Source organism: Mizuhopecten yessoensis, unplaced genomic scaffold (assembly GCF_002113885.1).
Source record: "Mizuhopecten yessoensis strain PY_sf001 unplaced genomic scaffold, ASM211388v2 scaffold10897, whole genome shotgun sequence".
Taxonomy (NCBI): Eukaryota; Metazoa; Mollusca; class Bivalvia; order Pectinida; family Pectinidae; genus Mizuhopecten; species Mizuhopecten yessoensis.
The window spans coordinates 72,974-86,459 of NW_018408776.1; the positions used below are offsets into that span (position 1 = coordinate 72,974).

Below are 13,486 nucleotides of genomic sequence, written 5' to 3' on the forward strand. Positions count from 1 at the left end.
TTTTTTGAGGAATTCGCAGGAGCTGCCTTATCAGGCGCTAACTACTAGTCCTATGCCACCTGGCTAATATCTCGCTAGTATGCCTGCGTGTGTGCTGGAGATGTATTGTGTTCTGTTTGTAGTGGGACCGTGCATCCAACGGCATCTTTTATCGTGCCACCTCACTTGAATGCTACATCACAGATACCGCAACATTGATTGATTGATTGATTGATAGGTTTTACGTCCGCTTCACTACCGATTTGTTCGGTTATCCAGCAGACGATATACCGCAACATCCATCCAAGACCATTTTATACTCCACCTGGGTTGTTGGAGTTGTGTGGGCAGGAGAAAAATACTTTCTCTGATATTCCATGCGTGCGACGACTAAGGGGATCGAACCCCGGCCGCCTGCGTGGAAGGCCGAATTGCTAACCACTCGACCAATCCGCCCATTAGGAGACATTGAAGAAACCAGAACTGGTCTGCTGAACTTAACACCTAGTATCTCTCTGACCCTGACACCAGACTTACACATTTTGACAGGTATAGGTGTCTGGTGTGGGTCTGGTGTCAGGGCCAGAGGAAACTCCGGCTACCGTCTTCGTATGACTTCGGTATTTGAGAGGACATATGTAACCCTAACTAAAACGAGAACAAATACTAAGCGCGGGTAACCTTTGATCATCTACTGAGAATCTCCGCTACATCTCCGCTACATCTCCGTGCTTGCAGCTGATTATAGACACACTGATATAATTTATAATACAAATACATGGAAGTGTTTGACGCCTGATAAGTTAAAGCCAGCCTCTTTGATTGACGGCTCAGCACTAATCAGTAAGTGACATCTTCTGTCTATTTCTTCCGTTGTTTACACTCCAGTGGGAGCGCTAGAATACCGGATACGACTTAATCATCGGGCGACATTACGGGTAATTGTTAAACCTGGTAAAATCGTCTTTCATCTTAGGATTTTCATTTTCGGCATAGAAACAAAAAAAATCTTGAATGATGAACCGGTAATTTTATTAGAACAATGTACCACTTTTTACACTGTTATTTTTAATTCGCACAAAGTTAGTTATATTCGGTTTGTGTACAGATACAAAGATCTACTAAACAAAAAGCTCTACATCTGCATGGTGTAGACAGGGAACACAGCAAACTGGCGCCGACTGGGTAGGGTAGCAAGGATGAAAACAATTTTATCTTAATGGAAACTCAGAATTCAAGGATAAAAATAGAATATATGAACACATCAATTTCTGTAATAAGGTATGCACATATAAGCAGAGACATAGTCTCTGTAAAAACACCTCTGCAATGTCATGCAGTGCTACAGATGAGCTTCCATTGAATTTATATCTCTGTTATTTTCCTAAATACTCTAACAGTTGAACAATTACAAAACTGCTGAAAGATTTTACGGTTTAGGGGGATGTTTTTAGCGTAGCTTAATGTCGTATTAAGCTCGGTTGTATGCGTAAATAATGACGTTAAATGACGTAAAATACCGTTAACATGCATGTATGTAATGAAGTTTATTCATAAAAATATAACTTTAAAATGTCCCACTGAAAGAGTTATACACGGTTTCAATTTTGGAGCTGTTTTCGCAATTGAGTCTGCTTCCTTATAGAAAAATAGAAGAAACAGACCAGATGCTCCTGAAGGGTAAGCGTATTCTGTGACATCCGCCATGTAAATCTGTGTCAAATCCAAGTAGTGTCACGTCCTCATACTAAGAACCTGGGTAGTGACAACGAAACCACAAGACGCTTTTACGAGCAAGCTCATAGACCTTCATATCACACAGGGAACCAACGAATTTCCTAATTCGAACTTGATGGCGACCCAAAACTTTACTTATGGTCTTCTTATCTTCAACCTGCAATTCTGGAAACCTTGTCTTGTAAGCTTGTCCGTCAGCTGTCAACATCTTCGGAACACATTATATGCAGAAAATCTCTTGAAAACCAAATCAACTGAGACATGTAAACACTATAGGTTTTAACATACAGATTAAGCCATCCTTGAAGGCGAGTAAAACTTTGGAGTAAACGGCTAATGCATAAGAGTCCATAAAAAAGGTTGGTAATGATAAGATAAATCAAACGGGAGTGATGAGACAGATCAATGGGGTGTGATGAGACAGATCAATGGGGTGTGATGAGACAGATCAATGGGAAGTGATGAGACAGATCAATGGGAAGTGATGAGACAGATCAATGGGGAGTGATGAGACAGATCAATGGGGTGTGATGAGACAGATCAATGGGAAGTGATGAGACAGATCAATGGGAAGTGATGAGACAGATCAATGGGGAGTGATGAGACAGATCAATGGGGTGTGATGAGACAGATCAATGGGAAGTGATGAGACAGATCAATGGGAAGTGATGAGACAGATCAATGGGGAGTGATGAGACAGATCAATGGGGTGTGATGAGACAGATCAATGGGAAGTGATGAGACAGATCAATGGGAAGTGATGAGACAGATCAATGGGGAGTGATGAGACAGATCAATGGGGTGTGATGAGACAGATCAATGGGAAGTGATGAGACAGATCGTTGGGGAGTTATGAGACAGATCAACGGGGTGTGATGAGACAGATCAATGGGAAGTGATGAGACAGATCGTTGGGGAGTTATGAGACAGATCAACGGGGTGTGATGAGACAGATCAATGGGAAGTGATGAGACAGATCGTTGGGGAGTTATGAGACAGATCAACGGGGTGTGATGAGACAGATCAATGGGAAGTGATGAGACAGATCGTTGGGGAGTTATGAGACAGATCAACGGGGTGTGATGAGACAGATCAATGGGAAGTGATGAGACAGATCGTTGGGGAGTTATGAGACAGATCAACGGGGTGTGATGAGACAGATCAATGGGAAGTGATGAGACAGATCGTTGGGGAGTTATGAGACAGGTCAACGGGGTGTGATGAGACAGATCAATGGGGTGTGATGAGACAGATCAATGGGGAGTCATGAGACAGATCGATGGGAAGTGATGAGACAGATCAATATGGTGTGATGAGGCGGATCATTGGGGAGTTATGAGACAGGTCAATTGGGAATTATGAGACAGATCAAAAGGGAGTGATGAAACAGATCGATAAGGAATGATGACATAGATTTTGGCGAGTTGTGAGACAGGCCAATGGGGGAGTTGTTAGACAGGTCAATTGGGAGTTATGAGACATACCTATACGGAGTGATGAAACATATCGAATGGGAATGGTGAGACAGATCAACATGGAGTGATTAGACAGATCAGAAAAGAGTTAGGAGACAGGCTAATAGGAAATGATGAACCAGATATATTGGATTGATGACATAGATCTATGGGGAGTTGTGAGACAAGCCAATGGGGAGTGATTGAACATAAGAATAGAGAGTAATGAGACGGATCAATGGGGAGTGATTGAACAGAAGAATAGAGAGTAATGAGACGGATCACTGGGGAGTGATTGAACATAAGAATAGAGAGTAATGAGACGGATCCATGGGGAGTGATTGAACACAAGAATAGAGAGTAATGAGACGGATCAATGGGGAGTGATTGAACATAAGAATAGAGAGTAATGAGACGGATCAATGGGGAGTGATTGAACAGAAGAATAGAGAGTAATGAGACGAATCAATGGGAAGTGATTGAACAGAAGAATAGAGAGTAATGAGACGGATCAATGGGGAGTGTTGAAACACGTAAAATTGAAGTAATGAAGTAATTGGAATTGAAAACACAGACCAATGTGGAATCATCTTACAAATCGATTATATATGTTATTAAAAGAACTGTTTGCATCTATGATATCATGTGGAAAGGATTTTTTTTTATGATGTCGTTTATTGGGAAGATTCTCCCGGAAATGTCAGAAGTCGTGTTGACCTCCATTGAAACGTACCCATATATAGTACTAATGAGCCAGGCTTCTCCAGCAAAACGGTACCAAACTTGGCTTACAATGTACGTGCTCTTCGTTAAATTCCATATCATTAATGGTTGTAATAGTTTGCATTTCATCAACTGAAATAATTAAAAAAATCATTGGACGAATATTTGTGACGGACAATCACTGGACGAGTATTTGTGACGGACAATCACTGGACGAGTATTTGTGACGGACAATCACTGGACGAGTATTTGTGACGGACAATCACTGGACGAATATTTGTGACGGACCCTCATTGGGCGAGTATTTGTGACGGACTCTCATTGGACGAGTATTTGTGACCGACTCTCATATTGGACGAGTATTGTGATGGACCCTCAATTAACGAGTATTTGTGACGGACTCTCATTGGACGAGTATTTGTGACCGACTCATATTGGACGAGTATTTGTGATGGACTCTCATGAGTATCCCATATATGCTTGTCCCCTGCCTCTCGTTCTCTCTCTCTCGCTCTCTTTTGTTGGACGAGTGTCCGTTGCGCGCTCTTCTCGTATTCTAAAGCATTTTTTGCAATTATCCCAAGAATTATAGGCATGCACGCGGTTAAATGCAAACACGCGTGGAAATAGATAAGCACACGCTGTAATTTACACTCTGGTGAAAAATAGATCTGTCACGGGATTCGGTTTCGTTTGGTAGTAAACTTAACAATGAAAAACTGAGATAAAAAGCTAAGAATAGGTTCGGGCATGGTAGCATCCTAACAAGTGACGGTAGTGCCTACTTTATCTAGCATATCAATTGGAAATCCAGATTTATAATGCTGGTAGGTTGTGTAGATTAATCAAGGAGGAGTAGAAGGGTTGGAGGATTGCGGTAAAACGGAGACCGCACTTTTAGGTTCTAGTTATGTTGAAACGACAAAAGATGCGTTTTAGGGAGGATGGGTTAAAATAAGTTTTATTACTTTGTCATTTTTTTTCTTGTTTATAATAATTGCTTATAATGTTTCAGTTATTTTTCATTTTATTTCTGAATGTGCAGCAAACAATTTCTTTATAATTATTTTATCTACATGTTCTGAAATGTATATTACACAGGTTCGACATTCAATGTACATGACACAGGTTCGACATTCAATGTACATGACACAGGTTCAACAGAGCAGTGCTCAGTTCGATACAGTACACCACTAAGTTGTACATTCTGCTTCGAGAATCAACTGAAAATATCCTTGACTGTTTAAACCTGGGGATGTGCTAGGTGACACAGTTTGTAGGCTACAGACGTGTTTCTCGTAAACTTCACTCGGAATCGATTACGTTACAACATATCCCATACACAACTCATCTCTCACTTTAAAACGTTAAAGTGGGTTAAAATGCATTTAAGTGGAAGACATTGAAAGAGGGAGGGTGTTCTGTCTTAAGATTGAAACTACTGGCCATTGTAACGGTAGCTCCAGCGACGCAGATCTTGCGACTTAGGTTTTTCGAATATTCGATCTTCTTTCTTAACAAAATTTGATTTATAAGGAAATTCGGACTTTCTAGAACGCGTAAAAAAACAATTTCAACTTAATTTGAAACAAGTTTTCTATTTACGATGACTTAATTAACGCTCGTCCTTATTACGTTCTCCCGTTACATGTGTAATCGATCCTATGACTGGCATACCGTACCTCTAGTATAACATGTGGTTAGTATAGTCTACTGCACAGACCTTCTGTATTATAGATTGTTCTGTTACCATGTTATCGAAGTTTGCATGGTGGATATAACGGTTGATTTTCTCATGAAAGAAAGCAATTGGACACTGAACACTGAAATATAGATAACAGATAGTATTATATTAGGTTATCCTTTGATTTACAATTTAGTCTGTGGCCCTGATATTATTAGATTAGTGTCCAGGGATGAAACCATTCCGGTGTCCACTATTGGTGTAGGCTGGACAGACTAGCTATTGTTAGTATGTCGTTCGGCTTACACCACACAACCTATTAGCATTGCTAATGTCAGGACATTGGATCAATGCCAGCCGATCGATTTATCAACTAATTAAGCCAATGAAATTTTAAATGAGTTCAAACACGACAATGCTGTTAAAAGAAAAATGGTGAAGGCTCCCTCTTTTAGTCTCCCTGCTATAACCTGACATACACAAAAATGTGAGGACTTTCTCTGTTAATCTCTCTGCTGTAACCTGACATACACAAAAATGTGAGGGCTCTCTCTCTCTCTCTTAATCTTTCTGCTGTAACCAGACATACACAGAAATGGTGGGGCTCCCTCTCTATTAATCTCTCTGGTGTAACCAGACATACACAGAAATGTTGGGGGCTCTCTCTTTTAGTCTCTCTGATGTAACAAGACCTACACAGAAATGGGGGGGGGGGGGGGGGGGGGGAAGGGGCTCTCTGTTAATCTCTCTGGTGTAACCAGACATACACCGAAATGGTGGGTTCCTATATAGTCTCTCTGCTGTAACCAGACATACACAGAAAAAGGGGCGCTCCTATGCAGTCTCTCTGCTGTAACCAGACATACACAGAAAGTGGGGGTGCTTCTATATAGTCTCTTTGCTGTAATCAGACATACAAAGAAAAAGGGGCGCTCTTATATAGCCTCTCTAGATCTGCTGTAATCAGACATAAGCACAACTAGTGGGCGCTTCTATTGTTTAACAGCTTTAACTAGATGTAGACTCTCTGCTTTAACTGGACATAAACAGAAATAGGCGACGCTTTGATAGACTCTTTGCTGTAACAAGACATAAGCAGAGATAACAGATATTCCTGAAGTCTCTCTAAAAATAAAAGGCGCTCCTAGTCTCACAGCTGTAACCGAACAAACGCGGAAATAGGGGACACTGTTATAGACGCACAGCTGTAACCGAACAAACGCGGAAATAGGGGACACTGTTATAGAATCACAGCTGTAACCGAACAAACGCGGAAATAGGGGACACTGTTATGGACTCACAGCTGTAACCGGACATACGCGGATATAGGGGACACTGTTATAGAATCACACCTGTAACCAGACATACGCGGAAATAGGGGACTCTGTTATAGAATCACAGCTGTAACCGGACATACGCAAATAGGGGACACTGTTATAGACTCACAACTGTAACCAGACATACGCGGAAATAGGGGACACTGTTATAGACTCACAGCTGTAACCAGACATACGCGGAAATAGGGGACACTGTTATATACTCACAGCTGTAACCGGACATACGCAAATAGGGGACACTGTTATAGAATAACAGCTGTAACCGGATATACGCAGAAAAGGGGGACACTGTTATAGACTCTCAGCTGTAACCGGACATACGCAGAAATAGGGGTCACTGTTATAGACGCACAGCTGTAACCAGACATACGCAGAAATAGGGGACACTGTTATAGACGCAGAGCGGTAACCAGACATACGCGGAAATAGGGGACACTGCTATAGACTCACAGCTGTAACCGGACATACGCGGATATAGGGCACACTGTTATAGAATCACAGCTGTAACCGGACATACGCGGATATAGGGCACACTGTTATAGAATCACAGCTGTAACCGGACATACGCGGAAATAGGGGACACTGTTATATACTCACAGCTGTAACAAGACATACGCAGAAATGGGGGACACTGTTATAGACTCACAGCTGTAACCTGACATACGCAAATAGGGGACACTGTTATAGAATAACAGCTGTAACCGGTTATACGCAGAAAAGGGGGACACTGTTATAGACTCACAGCTGTAACCTGACATACGCAAATAGGGGACACTGTTATAGACTCACAGCTGTAACAAGACATACGCAGAAAAGGGGGACACTGTTATAGACTCGCAGCTGTAACCGGACATACGCAGAAATAGGGGACACTGTTATAGACGCACAGCTGTAACCAGACATACGCGGAAATAGGGGACACTGTTATAGACACACAGCTGTAACCGGACATACGCAAATAGGGGACACTGTTATAGAATAACAGCTGTAACCAGACAAACGCAGAAATAGGGGACACTGTTATAGAATAACAGCTGTAACCGGACATACGCAGAAAAGGGGGACACTGTTATAGACTCACAGCTGTAACCGGACATACGCAGAAATATGGGACACTGTTATAGACTCACAACTGTAACCAGACATACGCAGAAATAGGGGACACTGTTATAGAATAACAGCTGTAACCGGATATACGCAGAAAAGGGGGCCACTGTTATAGACTCACAGCTGTAACCAGACATACGCAGAAATATCGGACACTGTTATTGACTCACAGCTATAACCAGACATACGCGGAAATAGGGGACACTGTTATAGACTCACAGCTGTAACCAGACATACGCAGAAATAGGGAACACTGTTATAGAATAATAGCTGTAACCGGACATACGCAGAAAAGGGGACACTGTTATAGATGCACAGCTGTAACCGAACATACGTTGAAATAGGGGAGACTGTTATAGAATCATAGCTGTAACTGGACATACGCAGAAAAAGGGGACACTGTTATAGACTCACAGCTGTAACATACGCAGAAATAGGGGACACTGTTATAGAATAACAGCTGTAACCAGACATACGCGGAAATAGGGGACACTGTTATTGAATCACGGCTGTAACCGGACATACGCAGAAATATGGGACACTGTTATAGACTCACAGCTATAACCAGACATACGCGGAAATAGGGGACACTGTTATTGAATCACGGCTGTAACCGGACATACGCAGAAATGGGGTACACTGTTATAGACTCACAGCTGTAACATACGCAGAAATAGGGGACACTGTTATAGAATAACAGCTGTAACCAGACATACGCCGAAATAGGGGACACTGTTATAGAATAACAGCTGTAACCAGACATACGCAGAAAAAGGGGACACATTTATAGATGCACAGCTGTAACCGAACATACGTTGAAATAGGGGACACTGTTATAGAATCACAGCTGTAACTGGACATACGCAGAAAAAGGGGACACTGTTATAGACTCACAGCTGTAACCAGACATACGCAGAAATAGGGGACACTGTTATAGACTCAGAGCTGTAACAACATACACAGAAATGGGGTACACTGTTATAGACTCACAGCTGTAACCGGACATACGCGGAAATATCGGACACTGTTATAGACTCACAGCTGTAACAACATACACAGAAATGGGGACACTGTTATAGACTCACAGCTGTAACCGGACATACGCAGAAATAGGGGACACTGTTATAGACTCACAGCACTAACCGGACATACGCAGAAATAGGGGACACTGTTATATAATCACAGCTGTAACCGGACATACGCAGAAATGGGGTACACTGTTATAGACTCACAGCTATAACCAGACATACGCAGAAATAGGGGACACTGTTATAGACTCACAGCTGTAACCGGACATACGCAGAAATAGGGGACACTGTTATATAATCACAGCTGTAACCGGACATACGCGGAAATAGGGGACACTGTTATAGACGTACAGCTGTAACCGGACATACGCAGAAATAGGGGACACTGTTATTGACTCAGAGCTGTAACAACATACACAGAAATGGGGGACACTGTTAAAGATCCACAGCTGTAACAACAAACACACATAGAGGTGTGTTGTTTGTCTCTTTGCTGTAATCAGATATTAGCAGAGATAAGGGGTGATTTTTATAATCTCTGTTGTACTGAACCGGATATACACAGATATAGGGACTCTCTGATAATCTCTTTGCTGTAACAATACATATGCAGAAATAGGGGGCGCTCTTATCCTCTTTTCTTTGCTGCAAATGGGCGCTCTCACAAGTTTCTTTGCTATAAATTGAGTCCTTTCTTCTGAGAACAAGATACTGATATACAGTAATACAGTGAATAAGCACAATTTTTCAGGTGTTGTCGATATAAGTAAGTAGCACTCATTGGCGGTTCCAATGCTGGATGGATCCTTGGGTCTTGGGCTAGTTCTGGAAAAAGCGTCTGCATTTCTGTAGCCCCCTTCCCCATAACCGCAAGGATTTCGCCCATTGACACTAATGACTTGGGGGTCACCCCTTGACCCCCATCCCCCACCCACCCACCTTACGAAATCCTGGGTCTGCGCCAGAAAAGGATGCATATGGAATGTCTACAATGTTTATATATAAACAGTATTAATACAAACAATGTTATATCCCTATTTTCAATTAGTAAAATAACAACACTTGTATAATATGATAAACCTCGATGGCTACATGTATGTCTATGTGTGTATTTATGTCTATTTGTGTTGGAAATAATCAATACTCCGACAGGTAAGCGACCTTAGAGTTTGTGACCGTTGTACAGGTAACTGACCTGTGATTTTACCCTTGTATCCGGTTTGCAGTTTGAATGCATATTAACACCTTTAGACTATGGGGCAAGTCGTTAAACTCGAGTGTCTATTTTTTTGTTAGCTTGCCAAAAACAGGCAGGCAATCGCTATCATATATGGGTTGTTAGCTTGACCGTGGATGTCTGTTACCATTGAACTGATATGATTCGTAAAAACTTAGGGTAACTCTTTTTCACCTCAGCGTTTGAGTTTGTTGTACGTCGGCTTGGTGCGCTTGGAAAGCGTTGTGTTTTACTGGTCAGGTTGATGTACTTAGACTATACATGTATCCGTGAAAATGACAAAAAATCGTTCGTATCTGACCTAGTCACCGCGGTCTCCGGTAACTGACCTCGACATGCCCTTCCCAAGTTTATATTAGTTTCGATGAATACAACGTCACCATAACCATGGTAACCGCATCAGCAACAGGTTTCTCTCATCATGTGGCAATGAACTGAGTGCCAGTAGGCTAGCTCGACGAAGCCTTAGCCGTCAGTTTCGGCTGGTCATCGTACTCTGCTTGACCACACACAATTCGATTGGTCGTTCTACAATTTGTGTAAAGTTTACTCAGCCCGTTGGGGTGGATAAGTTGTGACTGACGTCACGCGACATGGCTAACATGGCTCGCGACGGTTGAACGACCTGTTACTTCGGAAGATTATCTAGTTGGTACGCAATATTTTCAATTTTCATCTACTGTGGAAGTTGGACATTGGTTTTACACGGGATATACATGTCCGTCTTGTCAACTCATTCGTGGTAAGATTTTTATTGTCATTTTCGTTAATTCCATATTTAGATATTTATACGAAACAAGAGCTTGATACAGTCTGGGTTTCACTGAGTGAAAGGAGATACATCTATCTTTTTACAATAACAGATTGGATAAAGTTGTGTTCGTGTCAAGTGTGAGTATCCCTACTTCATCAGTGTCCCGTGCGTGTTTTACATATACTACTAATCCAGATGACGTAGACGTCTATTATCTGGATGTAAAATTGTCAACTTTATAGTTATTTTACACACTTTGGAGCATCCGGATAAAAAGTCGTTAGTTATTCAAAGTTTTGCTTGAAGATAGTCACCCGGATTAATCTGGATAAAACAGTGTAAAGCGAAGAAATTAGTATACATTAATGACGGTTTATGGTTACAATTTTGTAATTGGATAGGTTCGGTATGTAGGAAATGGACATTATATTATATTATATTATATTATAGCGTCACATTTATTATTATCTTGTGACGTCAGTATACAATTTTGTCAATTTTCTCCCATCATGAAATATTCAAACATAAAAACCCTGTTCATCTATGTAAGTTTATTACAAGTAGAATTGATTAAGTTTGACCTATTTGGTAAACCTTTCATTGGATATGCTTACAGATAATTCTTGTGACTTAAAAGTTGTGAACTCTGTAAATGATTATATATAATATTATAAATGTATTCTACATATTATAAATCGTGTCATTTCTCGATGACATTAGTTGTTTTTATATATAAAATATCCTGAATTCGTCATATCACAATGCCGAGGTCTAAACTACAGCCAAATAGTTAGGGTCTACTTGACTGAAACTATGGTAAAACATTTAAGTAGGTTTTAATTAAAATCTGATATATGATATTTGACTCTCGTCATAGAATTATAGAAGGTAAAGCGGTACACATTCCAGGCTCGTCTCCATAAAGAAACATGAACGCGTCTCGACGCAACACCAGTCCAGTCGCCAGGTGTACATGAATACAAATATGTACACGTGCGGTTTAAAATTTTCCTCATGATTAATAATCAGTTCAATTAAATGTGCTGGACGGGGTTTGAACCAGGGAGTATATTACGATGATGATTATGATAGTGATGATGGTTTATGGGGCTTTCCTGGAATCGGTGGAAGACTGTAATATTGTCAACTTGTTTTTGTCATTTACAACAGGGGGAAAGGTTTTATTACATATGAAAGAACTGCTTTTAGACTGCTTTTAGACACTAAATATCCGGTTTGAACAAGGGGTTCACTCGGTCTGACACTAGCCAGCAGGACATTGTCGCCTTGTCTGTTAAGATGACAGCACTTCATGGCCTTGAACACTCGGTGCCCGGTAGACCCTATTTTCTAAATATATTATGAACGTTTCTCAAATCCTATTGTGATATATAACTTCATAACTTCAAATAAGTAAAGTAACTAAAGAGACTATAAATTCCTAAAGCAGTTCAATGTATCGTGTATTGTATTTAAAGCTGATATTTTCATTCAGAGTGGCCACAACGAACGAACGATCACTGAACCCCACTCCATGTAATCAGCTATGCGTGTCACCTCACTTCAACCTTGAACCCTGTCCTAGTTTACCCCATATCTAGTAGACGTTTAAGAAATTCGGCGAATAAATACGTTTTCTGCGAGCAGTGTTACTCCTATACTACCTTACCACACATAAACGATGCGAACATTACACGAATGTACAATAATCAATTCATAATTAACAAGAAAGTGTGTAGCATTGAGATTTTAGTGGAAGTGCTTTCCGCGGCGTGATTCGGCTATTGGGAATAAGGTAAACTAGGGCAGATATTTGAAGCCATAAATTGATCGCAGCAAAATTCATGCTAACATCCATCTTGGGCCATAACAGCTGGTTTTAAAACCAGTATGGACCATTCAGAGATGGGTAAGTACTTATGTGTCTATATATGCTTCATATGGTTCCATAAATTGGTGTTATATTTGTAACTTACATTGTCCGAACGGTGGTGTGTATTGTGGTGTAAATATACACTCCGCCATTTTGAGTCACGAAGGTTGTAAGCACTCGGCAGTACCATTGGGTTCACCCCGAACAAGTTACATGTACTTATACGAGGGGATTTTGTACGATAGCTTAATTGACGGATGCCGCTGGGATGTTTACAAACAAACCACCGTTAACATTATTGGAAAGACAAATGAAGTATATTGTGAAATATATTTTCCCCTTAATTTGAACTTTTGAACTTCCAACCACACAGAAATTCTTACGTAATGTAGTCTGGTCTGCCCAATATACTGTTAGGCGATAACTTAGGAATGTATTTGTTACTTAATTAATTTGATGTTTGGAACAAAGAATGATATCATGTTAAACATTGTTCCTGCAGTTTTGTGACTTTTATATATATATATATTTATGAACTGTTAACGTTACAGCACAGGAGCCTGAAGTTCTGTC

The 13,486-nt window shown here is 40.8% G+C and overlaps 1 protein-coding gene across 8 annotated transcripts in view; it reads left to right on the top strand.

The window, feature by feature from the left end:
* The window catches only part of LOC110463383 (retinoic acid receptor RXR-like), an 86,741-nt gene that overhangs the window by 50,824 nt on the left and 22,431 nt on the right, over nt 1-13,486 (top strand). For 4 of the 8 annotated variants that reach the window (XM_021517922.1, XM_021517924.1, XM_021517926.1 and 1 more), the window contains exon 1: nt 12,823-12,949. The exons of the other annotated variants lie outside the window; for them this stretch is intronic. In XM_021517922.1, coding sequence (XP_021373597.1) covers nt 12,931-12,949 — 19 coding nt within the window. In that variant the 5' untranslated portion in view covers nt 12,823-12,930. Of the gene's footprint in view, nt 1-12,822; nt 12,950-13,486 lie in introns of those variants that run through there. 8 annotated transcript variants of the gene reach the window in all.